The 14,091-nt window shown below is 47.8% G+C and overlaps 1 protein-coding gene across 2 annotated transcripts in view; it reads right to left on the bottom strand.

The window, feature by feature from the left end:
- Nucleotides 1-14,091, bottom strand: part of LOC144138732 (uncharacterized) — a 170,743-nt gene that overhangs the window by 148,632 nt on the left and 8,020 nt on the right. For both annotated transcript variants that reach the window (XM_077671152.1, XM_077671150.1), the window contains exons 3-4: nucleotides 12,482-12,639; nucleotides 5,749-5,935 (exon numbers count right to left, since the gene is read on the bottom strand). In XM_077671152.1, the coding sequence (XP_077527278.1) occupies nucleotides 5,749-5,935; nucleotides 12,482-12,639 (345 nt within the window). The remainder of the gene's footprint in view (nucleotides 1-5,748; nucleotides 5,936-12,481; nucleotides 12,640-14,091) is intronic.

Here is a 14,091-nt window from a genome sequence, read left to right as displayed (position 1 = left end):
CTCAAGCATACATGCCAATATGTCCAAAGCACTAACTACGGGGCGTGTTAAAAAGGCCCGTTGTGCTGGATACTTACTCGCGTTCTTTCCTACCGGGCTTCCCTTGTTTGCTGATTCTCTTTCCATGATTTTTTGCGGGAGCAGGCTTGAAGCCCCTTCAAATGTGTTTATTAAAAAGCATTTACTACAGTGGGACCCCGATAATTCGACTTTCAAGGGACCGGGAGAAACTGTCGTATGACCGGGGTGTCGTACGACGGGTGTGCGGGCAAAGGCCGGCCTAGCAGACGGTCTCACGCGGCGGGTGGGCAAATAACTTAATTAAACTACTATATTTGGCGCGTTCTCGTGTGGTTTGTGAACCTTTAGCTGAAAGCCAAAGTAAAAAAATAACAACGCATATGTTGCGCCCCCTCCCCTCATGGCGTCCAGCTGCCCCGCAAGCCAAGCGCCACGCGCTACGCGACACACGTGCCGTTCGGCGCTATTATAGCCCGCCAATGCCGCTATCAGCGCCGCTTGCGCGCACAAGATAAGGCCGACATGGTCGAGAAAATTGACAGGGGAAAAGCCGAGTGTGAAAATGCCAAGGCCAAGCGAAACGAACGATCGTAGAAGGCGGAAATGAACAAAATGGCATTGCCGTACATGGTGGATAGCCCTTTAAACGGTCCCGTGGCGTCGGTATTGAGTCATAGCTCTTAACACATACAGTGAAACCCGGTTACAGCGAACAGCAATATGCGTCACGATTAGTTCGGTATATCCAATAGTTCGAAATATCCAAAACCGCCAATAACGAGTTTTATTCAGAAATGCATTATAGTCGGGGGTTGTCGGGCGTCCCTTGGCACGCGTGCGCAGCGCGTCTGATGATGATTGTCGCATGATGCCCCTAGGGATTGGCCAACCAAACAATCCATCACGAGATAGCTTCGCGTTCAACCACCATCGTCATCTTCCCGTAGGGGAACCGCTGAAGAAGAAGAAGGAGAAGAAGACAAAACTGCGAAGAGGAGGGCTGCGTGAGTTTTGGCTACGGTTATCCTCCTCGGCCAGCGCATCTTCCCGATCTGAACCCGGTCGAAGAGCGGCGCAGCGCGTCTGATGATGATTGTGGCATGATGCCTCTAGGGATTGGCCAACCAAACAATCCATCACGAGATAGCTTCGCGTTCAACCACCATCGTCATCTTCCCGTAGGGGAACCGCTGAAGAAGAAGAAGGAGAAGAAGACAAAGCTGAGAAGAGGAGGGCTGCGTGAGTTTCGGCTACCGTTATCCTCCTCGGCCGGCGCATCTTCCCGATTTGAACCCGGTCGAAGAGCGCCTCATCGCGCCTCGACTCCCTTTCAAGAGCATTAGGCGGCTGACTCGAGGCAACGGGCAGTTTGGAATCAAGGGACAGGCGGTGAACGTGGCCATCGACGTATCGAAGGTTGTGCGGTGCCTTCCTCGCATGGTACCCGAGGACGCTGCGTTCGACCTTCGCATTTCTGCATCCTCACAATCCCCCTCGGGGAGGTGCGGGGGAATTTTTTTTCGTTACTAGTTCACAGTACGCGAAACCACCTTACCCCCACCCCCCTCCCTCTGCCATCCCCGCATGTAGAAACGAACATAATAAAATGTCTCATTACCATACAGAAAATTATCTTTGTTGCAAGCAATAAAGCTACTTTCCACTGTAACTGCCTACTTTCCCCAAAAGGGGTGATTCTTGTTTTCACTTTCGTTTTGGTGGCGTCAACTAGCACAGCATTCTCTATATAAGACATCATTTCTATCAGTTGCAGTTCGTGTCCTTCAATACCGAAGCATTACTGGTGGAGCACATTGACTGCCGAAACCGCTTCATTAAGCATCGGACTGCTTCCGCTCGCGACATCCCTCGCCCCTTCGGTGCTTCCAGCAGCGCCAGCAGCCATGACATCGGCGACGATGTCGGCGTCCGAGGGGCTCATTGAGGGCAACGTCGTCGTAGACACTGAGTCAATCCTCGAAGGACACTTTTGGCGGCCTCTTCTTACAGTTATCCAATGCTTCTATCAAGGTCCGGACTCACTGACTGGGAGGGTTTAATCGTGAGTGAGTCGCGTCTTCAACAGTTAGGGAAAGTGCCGGGAGTCACGTCGCTCTATAGGAGGTTCAAAATCTTCGTTGCAGCCAATCCACCCCTCGATCGCCGCTCCGAGACCATGCATTTTGGCGGCAATTCTAGGCGCGCCAAGTTCGATATATCAGATGTGAACTTCGTTATAAGGAATATGTTCCTCGTGTATTCTCGTAACTGATCTTTTTTTGTTCGATATATAGCATAATTCGCTCTATCTGGGTTGATTATAATCGGGTTTGACTGCAGTTCTTTTGTTTCTCACAAGACCCAGACGCGTGAAATAGGTAAGGTGATTCAAACTTAACGAGTAAACCGTGTTGCGGCCAAAAATTACGACGCGGCTTTGCTACAGTTACTTGCTGCGGTGGCCAACGAGTGACCCTCAATGGCGGGGCCAACGGGTGCGTGTCTACACCCTTACGGCGGACGCGAGTGAATTTAGGCGCTCTAGCAAAGAAAAAATCGGAATCACAACGCGGGTTTCAAACACTCTGATAAGCAACGAGCAGAGATAGAGTGAGAAAGACCATCGTCAAAGGAAGAAACTTGGATCGACTGGGCGGGGAAAGCGGCTGTTCGGTCATCGCCGTGGGGTTGCGTCCTATGTGTTTTCGCGTTCGTCGGCGGCTTGGCGGTAGTTTCAAATACACCGTCCCCCAGCCACGTTAACCTCGACTTGTAGCGGTTGGCGCGTTGGCGTACTGCAGCCCCGGGGGCCGTCGCAAGTTAAATCCCGCTGACGACTACCCGCCTGATTGCTTGCGTATGTTCAGTAAATGGTCTGGCCCGCCTGCGGAACTTTACACATAAAGCAGCGTCAAATGGCGGTTAAGAATACAGAAGGTCGGGACGAGGCGGCGAAGCGGTGTAAAATACGGGAAAAGCACCGGTTTATCAGCACGAGGGTCCGTCGTATGACGCGGAACGGGTGCACCCGAGCGTCATATCATCGGGATTTTAATGCATTGTTTCAATGGGAGTTTCCAAGAACTGCGGTGATCCGTCGTAAAAAGCGGGTCGTCGTAAGTCCGGGGGACGTATCACCGGGGTTCCACTGTATCTGGATCTGGTTTTGGATGGATGCAGATGTAGCTTTATCAGAGGTACAACATATTGACACTAAAATACCCTAACACACCCAAAAATTGGTGAAATTATAATATGGACTCGTTTTGATTAGCTGATGACTTCACATACAACGTGGCCGGTGCTAAGTAGTGTTCTAAATGTTAAATTCTTGGTCACGATGAACTTGCTTTAGGACAGTCACTTGCATTACATATAAACAATATTACCGCGAACCATGTACGGGTTTGTTTATTTATTGTTTGTTTTTATTGCGCGGCCGCGCCCGGCTCTGTTATCTGTGTCCCATGCGAAGCGCGTGTTCCATTCTTTATTTTTATGCCGCACGGGCTATGTCATCCAGATAAGCAGAGTGTTTCGCCCTAACGCCGCTAGCCCAGAATAATCTTCTGTGATCTACAATGTTCTGGATGGGAATCGACGGTTCCAGAAACTCTCGTGCCAAAAGATAAAAGCCTGCACAGCATACGCCGCGGCATTCGATTTTGCGACGCTCGCCGACGCAAGTCACTTTGTTGACCGCTGCTTCGCCGCCTCTGTATTCTTTTGAGTTGTTAGGGGAGCACAAGTTCGCTCCAATAAACTTGTTTCTCCTTCAAGACAACTGCGTCGTCCTTGCTTCGTGACAATAGAGAGTTTTAGCTGACCGTTTCTGACGGTCCGCTCCGCTCCGATAGCAAGCGGGACCGCCATTGCGCATGCGTGGCGCGCTAGCGCGCTACTGGAGATACCGGAGCGTGGCCCCGCTCCGCTAACCGGGGCCTCTTAGCGGACCGTCGCGGCAGCTTACGCTACCGTGCGGAATTTTAACATGGCTGCCCCCGCGGTGCGAGCACGCTACAGCGAACTTCGTTTCTTCATTTGAAACACGAGCGACGAAGCCGCGAAAGCGCTTCCGAATAGGCGATGGTGCCACACACCTCAAAGATCTTTAGAACGGAAGCGAAAAACGGCGACCGAAGCGCGGAGCTGCTTCTATGCAGCGCCGAGAAATGCAGCCTTGGCTTGGCTATTCCAAGGTTTATCGGCTTCTTTATTGTAATTTAATAAAAATCATACTACGTCAGCGAGAACATTATAAAACAAAGGTTAAATGAGGCCAACAAACACGGTATTTTTCTTTGTTTGGGCTGTCAAATACCAATTCTTATGTTTCCTTGAGGATGAAGTTCTGGTTTACAAGCGCACGCGAAACGACCAGTCACGCGAATCATTCCCGGTTGAGGAAGATACGGTTATCGCTTAGCTAAAAGCCTTTCCGCTGCTGACGCTTCGGTTGTGCTGAGCGGGACGTCGAGAGCATAGCGGAGCGTCAAAAACGGTCAGCTAAAACTCTCTAATATCGTCTTCACTCGTGGGCAGCTATTCGTAATATTCTATCCATGCCGCATCGAAATCAAAGACCCTTTCTCAAGAAAAAATGGCAAAACACGAAGCTGCTTCGACTGTGTCGGAAAAGCGTAACCGGACAGTTGCTTGATGTACCTTCAATTGCCGTTACCATAGTTTTATGAAACTCATCGTGTAAATTGGCTTTTCCAGCAGGGCGTTTTGGCGTGACACTGAACACCATAACCGAGGCATACAAATCGTCCCTTTAAAGAGTAATATTTTCCAGCATCTGCGTCGATCACGTCGCTGCAATACTGCGAACGACCATGACGTTTTGGTGAAGTGCAGGACAATTGTCATGAGTGTGGGCTATGTTGAGGACGTGTGCCCTCCCGCAAGCATTTCTAGAGATCAGACTGCAGGGGCCGTGTTCTAGAGTTATTCACTGGTTTTCAACACCTTTCTCGCGTTGCTGTGCTCCTCTTGGTGTTTTTCCATTGCTTTTCGTTTTCCCCAAAATATTCCACTGCTCCCTAAATGACAAGAAACGCGGCTGGTTGGAATAAACCGGTTTTTTTCAGCGTCACATACCACCGTGCTTCTGCAGCTCCATGGTAGCCTGGTGAAGAGTGCCAGGGCAGCTAGCGCCGACCAGGGCTTCTCGGACTAGAGGAGGCCCTAAACCGGGCGGGCGCCCAACCATAAGCGCCTGAAACCCGTCTAAATAAAGTTTATTCACTCACTCACTCACTCACTCACTCACTCACTCACTCACTCACTCACTCACTCACTCACTCACTCACTCACTCACTCACTCACCTACCGTGTTCTAGTTTCTGCGCGTACGCTGTATTTCTGCGTCAAACGTAATCTGATGCAATATTCAGATATATGCTGTAATTGGGATTCCAGGGCTGTAGGCATTGAAATTGGGAGGTCCCTGCAGTTCTGTCTTTACCCTTATTAGAGGCAAATTGTGGGAAAATACACCAATTAACGCGGGATGTAAACGAAGTTCGACGTTTTTGTTTTCGCCAGGGTGACAATCAGCGACGTCTTGGGGTACATACACAAGTACATACGCAAGTACGTATGGGGTACATGCGTATGGGGTACATACGCAAGTACGTGTGCTTTTTTTTCTTTGTGAGTGGACAATAAGTACTTCTACAAAAACCGCTCTGCCATCAAGCGGGAAAGAATAATTCAACTCACTTTTTGTGTAGGCGGCGGAGAATCCCGAGCCCTGTAAACCGCTGTCTGTTTTAAATTCCAGTACAAGGTGGTTCTCATACGAAGTGTAGGCACTGGGCGGAGCTTTACCGCAGAATAGCCCATTATACCATATCAGGTCATCGGTATATCTGGCGTATGTCCGGACGTAGTCGCAAGAGCAGTTTGTCTGCAACAAAAAGAATAAACGCTTTGGAACTCTCCACTGTCCCGAAAGCAGAGGTAGAAAACTTTTTGCTAGTAACAATTTATGGTCGTAATTGGAAATACGATATCTGCAGGAGCTTCGCGTGCGCACTTTTCTTTAGCACCAGGACTTCCTGTTTGAATGCCTGCTACTGATAAGAATTTCATCTTGGAAAGGCATCCGAGATCTATTTCGAACACGGGGGTTTAGCCTGCACTGAGGACGCCTGTTGATCTTCACTTTTTCGCCTACATAAGGTTGGACAGTGAACCTTACAAATCACAGTAAAAAAGGGGGTAACGATCCTGGTTCAATGCCTCCCTCAGCGTTGCTGACTGCCGGCGTTCCTTCCTTGCCATTTATTTTGCTAACCACACACAATATATATATATATATATATATATATATATATAGCGAATCAGAAAAGGGAAATGAGGGGCTCGGTGAAATAAGACAGAAAATAAGGGTTGGCAGTCAAGAAAACCTCGGAAAGCAAAGGGGAGGTTGTCTTGGGTCATAGAAATAGATGAAGAATTTTTTGAGTCACAAAGAAAGTGGTGGAAAATGCCCTCCGGGTGGGATCCAAACCCAGGACCTAAAGAATACCGGTCTGGTGCGATTTTTCAGCGCTTTATTCCTGACTCAAAAAATTCTTCATCTATTTCTATGACCCAACACAACCTCCCCTTTGCTTTCCGAGGTTTTCTTGACTGCCAACCCTTATTTCACCGAGCCCCTCATTTCCCATTTCTGATTCGCTACATGCTTAGCGAGGGACTCTGTACTGGCAGTCTGCCAAAGGTAGCATAAGAGGGTTCAACGCTGGTCGACCACTCTCGACATGTCGTAGACACTCGAGTCAAGGCCCGGGGGTTAAAAAGAAGGTCCCCTTCACCCCCAGTAGTCCGAGTGGCGCTGGCTACCACCCCAAAGTGCAGGAAACAAAAATACCTTAACATAAATACCCGAGAAAGTGGTGGGGAAACAGCCCCGCCGGTAGCGTAGTGGTTATCGCACCAGACCGGTATTCTGGAGGTCGTGGGTTCGGATCCCACCCGGCGAGCATTTTTTCACCACTTTCCTTCTGAATCAAAAAATTATTCATCTATTTCTATGACCGAACACAACCTCCCTATTGCTTTCCGAGGTTTTCTTGACTGCACAGCCTATATATATATATATATATATATATATATATATATATATATATATATATATATATATATATATTGTAGAACAGAGACGTACGGGACGAGGTATTCCGTAAGGACTAATATGAAAGTTGCAGTCCTCATTGCCAGTGCTGTTTGGCGTTTTTAGCAGTGTTTTATAGTGCCGAATGAGGTATGATTGCCTTTTTTTTTATGCAGGAATAAATAATTGAAAATTCAAGTCGAGAAAAAATGCGCCGTTTTTTCCGGAAGCGGGAATCGAACCCACAACCTCCGCATAACGCGTGCGGTGCTCTACCATTGAGCTAGTTCCGCGGCGACTCCTCTCTCGACTATACCGCGGGGTTTTGTATTTACGACTGCTCAGAGCCCGGTCAACTAGCGGAACTAGCTCAATGGTAGAGCACCGCACGCGTTATGCGGAGGTTGTGGGTTCGATTCCCGCTTCCGGAAAAAACGGCGCATTTTTTCTCGACTTGAATTTTCAATTATTTATTTCTGCATAAAAAAAAGGCAATCATACCTCATTCGGCACTATAAAACACTGCTAAAAACGCCAAACAGCACTGGCAATGAGGACTGCAACTTTGATATATATATATATATTTATATATATATATATATATATATATATATATATATATATATATATATATATATATATATATATATATATATATATATATATATATATAGGAAAGAATGGGGCTATGATGATGGTCACCAGATAGAAGACATCTGAGGCCGCTACCTTGTCAAGGGTATTATTTCCTAAAATTACTTCGTGGCAGCAAGCTGGAAGCGCTTTGAACTCAATATGGTACACGACGTGCTGAATAACGACTCGAGCCATGCATACTGCCATTGCCTCGACGGCTTGTGCACGTGCGGTTCGGAGCGATAGTCCATCCATGGGCGCCTTTACTTTGCGTAGAGAACGCATGAGATCAGCGTGAATAACGCAAACAGCGGCTCCTGTGTCCACCAGAGCCAATGTGTGAACGCCTTGAACATTTACTTCGATGACATTGGTAGAAGATGGAAGGAGATGAAGCCTTGGACCTTTCTACATGGACACAGTTCGCGCCTCAGGAACTGTGGCGGCTAGTTTGCCATATCTGTGGAATCGGGACGGCACCGTATCCGGTAGAGCAAGCGACGGCGTTGTGACGGCGAACGGTCGTCAGTATAGATGGCGCGATCCGAAGAGCGAGGTGGGAACGGCGAACGTGGCGGAACATGGAGTTGAGGCGATGGATGAAAGTCTGCAGGCGCAGAGTCCCACGTTGACGGCAGATAACGGCGGCCATAGCGAGCAACCTGCCCAGACATCCTACACGCAAAGCAGATAGGACGGTTGTCCGGGGTACGCCATGAGCTTCGTGTGTTCGGCGCAAACTGAGATTAGGGAACGACCGACGGCATATCCCGAGGTCGAAGAAACGCCGGCTGGAACGTCACGGCAGACTGCGGCAATGATCTGGGGGTGACTTCGGCGTAAGTTACTGGCGAAGCTACGTGCACGTACAGCGGGGACGGCGGCAAGAGTACTTCAGCTGTTTGACCCCGGATGAACTTTCTGAGGGCAGGCTCTAGCGTGGACACAGACTGCGTCGTGGGGGGTAGGAGGGACAACTGTCGAGCCATTTCCTCACGCATGAATTCTTTAATTTGCGTCAGTAACGCGGAATCTCTAGGAATTGCCGCCAAGCTCAACCCACAGTCACCTCGTGCAGGAGATCCTCGAGTGAGGGCCAGTTGCTTCCGAAGCTCATCAAAGCTTAAGCACAAGTTGACAACATTGGCAACCGTGCGTAAGTTCTTGGGCAAAAGCATTTGGGAGGCGTCATCATCTATGCCTTTTAAAATGTGCTTGACTTTGTGAGCTTCCGCCAATGGGTCAACGGACTTACATATGTGGACGATGTCTTCAATAAAGCTAGTTAAGCTTTCACCAGCCTGCTGTGCTCGGACAAGCAGACGCGCAGGCGCTGCTCCACTCGAAGCTTGCGAACCACTGGTCGGGCAAAGACCACAACGAATTTTACCTTGAACTCAGAGCGCGTCCGGCAGTCACGCTGGTGGTTTCAATATCAGCGAACACGGCGACACCATTCAGTGAGAAGCCGTAGTTATTCAGTTTGATGGCGCCGTCACATCGGTTAGGCGTGCTCACGCGTTCTTTCACGGAGAGCCAATCCTCGGCGTCGTTATTATGAGTTCCGTTGAAGAATGGAGAATCTGGCTGCATGGCACCGTAGCGCATCACCGTCGCCGATGAGGGCGTAGCACTCTGGTTCGGTTGGTTGTTCATGGCCAAGGGTAACTTCCGGCTACGGTGTTCCAGGATTAAGGCGTGACCCCGGCTCCTCAACCACTTGAACGATGATTTATTGCCCAAAGGTCTTCCTGCAGGCGAGAGGTTAAACATTGCGGATGAGGAATTGGATTGCGAAAACTGCATTGGGGTCTGCGAATAAGATCATTTTGCTAGATCTTCATGATTTGGCCGGAGTCGTCACCGCAGACGTACCCAAACCGGCTAGGGGCCCTCCGCCCTCCGGTGAGTCACAGGGGTCACCCTGCCTGGCCAGCGCCACGATAACTCGCTGGACAGCCTGGAGTTGAAGATTTTGATCCGCACTGGTCCGCAGATTTTGGTCCGCACCGCCTCCTGGAAGGCAGGCGGCAAGCTTCTTGTGTTTGATTCGTCCGGGTATGCGAGGCAATCCCAGACGATATGCTCGAGTCTTGCTGGGGCTTTGCGACACACCCGACAGGTGGAATCAGGGTATGTCTCCGGCTACATCTTGGGCTTAAGGTAGGGGGTCGGGACCGTCTTTGTTTGTAGTTGCCTATACATGACCGCTTGCTCCCTGCTCAATCTTTTGCAGGGCGGCGGGAGCGTGCGTCGGGTAAGTCGATAGGCCTGAGTAATTTCGTTGTAGGTAGTTTCTGGTCTCGTGTGCAGTGCCACATATGCTCTCCAACACTGCTCTACGCGGTTAGTGAAGCAGCCATGAGCAGACCGAAAAAGTCTGAGCGAACCCCGTAGCTCTAGACGATGGCGATGTGGATTCCTGACTGACTTTATACTGATGATGCCGCTGCTCACACTGGACAACACGACCTATTGCGGGTAAGGACGACTCCAGTGCTTTTGGAGAACATATCTAATCGCGTTCACTACAATATATATATATATATAGCAAAACACTGTGTGCTGATTAACAAAATCGATTTGAGGGACAGTGCAATAAATTTTTCTTCTGTAAACGGGCTGGCTCGAGCTGATGAACAGGACCGTGAGCGCCGGTTTGCTACCAAAATTTTATACCTTCACTTTATATCTTTATATCAAAGTGCTCGTGACGTGCGGAGCAGCTGGCGCGATTTAGACGACCCCGAAAAAAAAGGCACGGTGCACATGTTTACTTCTGCGCGGTGCTTGTCTACCTAGGGTCTGTGATTGTAGGGCATGTGCTGGAAGAACAACGCAATCTCCCAAACCATATTGAGGATGCCAAGCCTTTGGAACAAGCAAATACATATCGCCAATTACGCTGGGGCGAGAACTCTTTACTGAAAACTGATAGCCAAAGACCCAACCACAAAATCAAACAAATAAGCTGCTCATTTCGGAGCTGTCTGTATCTGCCCATGTATGACGCAGTGTGGCACGTGCCGCGTGCCTAATAAGGCGCGTTGTTAAGGCAAAGCGTGGTGTATGTGCTGTTAGAAAGTGGTCACCGCAAGTCATTAGCCATTGAAAGAGTGATTTAAGCCTTAAAGAAACAAATCGCATTTCTCTAATATGAATTTAGAGTATATTAGTTACCAATGGATACAACTTTCAAGACCAAAATTTGACTAAAATGTTTCACCAATTCTATACAAATCTTGAGTTGATTGGTCATCAGTAGACCCAATTTCGACGGTCAGTACAATCAAAACAAAATCTGTCTTGCGCGGTCGCTTCTCGTGAATTCCTGGGATAACAAATCGATGGGGATGATTGGGAGAAAGCTTTGTGGCCAGGGATTGCATATCAAAAAAGACACCGTAGAAGACCACACAGCCGAGTCCGGCACGTTCGGCAGCTCTAAAAGGGCATTCCCTAGCCAACGTTTATTTGAGACACTGGAAGGTAGTGGATTTCCTTGTCTGCATAAAGTCCAGTGGGTGTGTATATTCAGTTCGCAAGTTTTCCTACCTTTTTGGCAACAATGTGTAGCTAAATATATCATAATGTTAAAATCCAGGCCCATGCCCTCCGCACACACGGATAAACAGTGAAGCGCAGCCTGCGGCCGCTGTTCACGATTACCACATGGAGGCTGCTTGGCCAGCACCGCCACCGCACCTGGCCGCCATTGTCGCTTGAGGTGTTCTCAGCGCGGTTGTGGATGCCCCTTGCTTTAAGAAACAGTAGTTCAATTATCCAAACCTTTCATAAAACGTGTGGACTTTGAACGCACACGCGGAGAAAAGTCATAACTTGAACTGAGAAAACGTTAGAAATGGTTTTAACTTGTTGGCATGAAGTAACAAAATATGAGAATAGTTTTTATCTCATTACGCTTTTCGAACTTTAAAATATGCTATTATTTCTCATTGGGGTATCAGTGATTCCTCTTAGATGCGAAGCATCTCATGATCGGGGCTGTGTCCGTCCCTTCCTTGTTGTCGTTGTTGTCTGCCGTCCGCACTCTACTGCGCATGCGCGTATCTTTAGTCCTGTTAGCGTTTGGGCTGACGTGAGCGCTGTCCACTATAAAAAGAAATAGTTAGGCGGCGCCCGGTTTCGATCCCACGGCTCTCTGCCCTAAACGGGAGGTACGTGGCGCTCTTCCCACTGCGTTACAAAGCGAGACGGGAGCATGTGCTACGAACGCGCCTTATGTCCTTCACTCATTAAAACTACGTGAAGAAGCTACTAATACAACGAAGGCACGCGAAGCTGAACGTCAACGGAAACGACGAACTGAAAACTTTAGAGGAGGGTGTGGAATTTCCAGCGGGAAAGCTGTGGCGGGGAGCGCCACGCGTTTTCCAGCTCAACAAGAGAAGAGGACGAAGAGGGCGGGCAGCGGGGTAGGAGCATGACCACGCAATAAAGAAAGACGAGAACCAGGAGGTGTTCCATCAGGTAACGTGGGTGTCGGTCTCTTCGCTGTATCTTCATTTCTCTACATTTCTCTGTCTCTACATGGGTGTTCACACTACGTTCCAATTCCTGCTCCGATAAATGAAACACACATAACGGTAACACAATAAAACCTTCATGGAACCCCCATGATGCTTCACATCCTCATAATGGTTCCCCACGGGAAGATCGTGTAATTTTTTTACGTACACAACTTTCGAGGTCTAAGCTGCTGAAGGACACCTCAATTTGCTCCGTTTCAGCAACAGATATATTCCAGCGGCAGAGGGTGTTGGCTTTGTACTTTTCTGGAAACGATGGACTTGTTATCACTCCAGTTGTCGAGTGCATATTACCTCCACAAACACCTGCACAAGGCAAAAAATGAAAATTTGCATCAAAACAGAGCACGCTGCTAAGAGAAATAAAACATTCCAAAAATTCACTAACAGTGTTGTATACCTGGAAAAGAAAAAATGTGGCTAAGCCTTAACTTTAGCGCCCTCAACAACTCTACAGTTAAGGACGACACAACGAAACGTAGAGATACGCACCTGAATTACCCTGCACACCCCGGTATTGGGAAAAATCGCGGTATTTACGAAGCAAGCGCAGTGTTACTAAAAAAAATTAAAGCCACACGGTGCTCCACAATGCCGCATATTGTGAAAGGTGAAGGACAGTGGGAAATGTTTCAGTAACAAAGCCAATGTCAGGATACTTTCAGGCAGGACGCCGTAACCCCGGTTCGAGCGAACGTTCGAAAAAGCACTTTCCTCAAGGGTTGCACTTTTGTGAAAACGTACAGGTTTATTTTACCGCTAGGGGTATAACAAAAGTGTACAAATCTTTAACCAGCCGTGTGGGATCCGAATGTCATTTTTACTAACATTTATTCGGCTGGGGTTTTTATTGTAATATTGTACAATTCAACAATGTGTGGTGTGTATTATTAAAAATGTCGTGATCCTTTGTTATATGTCATGTAGCAGTGGAAAGAAATTTTTCAGTTAGAAAAGATAAGGTTACTATAGGATATAAAATATGCCCTGAAAGCTACTTTTTCCCCTGCGCCATGAGTAAGGATAGAATTTTCAACAGCTCTTCTCAAATGAGCGAATGACGAAAACGTAGCATTTTATGAAGAGTGCAAAAGAAAATGGGCAATGCATGCTGACCTCATTCCGAAGACGATAATGAAAAATTACATTTCAAGTTGGCGCAGCATCCATCTTATCCAGACGACGGAAATGTATTAACTCGCTTTCTAAGGTTTGCTGACGTCATTGCTAGAAAAACAAATGCGTGGATTTGTGTGAACATTTCTAACAAATAAGCTGAGTGCAGTAAATCTGCCACCTACCATGTATTTTGCGTTCAAACAAATAGGTTTCTGCTACATAACTATTTAGAGAAACTATTAATGGCAATTATTTGCAAAAGGGCCACCCACGTGTAATAATTTTCGCTTTCTAGAGGCTTAGTCGCGTCTAAGCTTTACCCGATAAAATCTTTCCGGTAGCACATGAACCTATTTCTTTTCACCAATCCACAAGAGTTTGCTTCATTAAACACTTTGAACATTGAAGTACCCTCTGAACACTCCACAGTATTTTTAACACTCCACAGAACACGGCCAGACATAGGTTTTAAAAAAAATTCTCTCGTTTTTGTTAACAACACGAGTTCTTTTTTCAAAATTAGCAATAACAACAAACCGGAACTAGTTAGTCAGATAAAACTTCAGTTGCAACAAAAACTCGCCAGATTTCTCCGAGAAGATATATTGCCACAGAATAGGTTAGATAATGCCCATCAAA

The sequence above is a fragment of the Haemaphysalis longicornis genome, unplaced genomic scaffold (assembly GCF_048455015.1).
Source record: "Haemaphysalis longicornis isolate Haplotype H1 unplaced genomic scaffold, Haemaphysalis longicornis Haplotype H1 scaffold_5, whole genome shotgun sequence".
In the NCBI taxonomy this organism is placed as follows: Eukaryota; Metazoa; Arthropoda; class Arachnida; order Ixodida; family Ixodidae; genus Haemaphysalis; species Haemaphysalis longicornis.
This window is presented reverse-complemented; position numbering and strand designations above follow the sequence as displayed.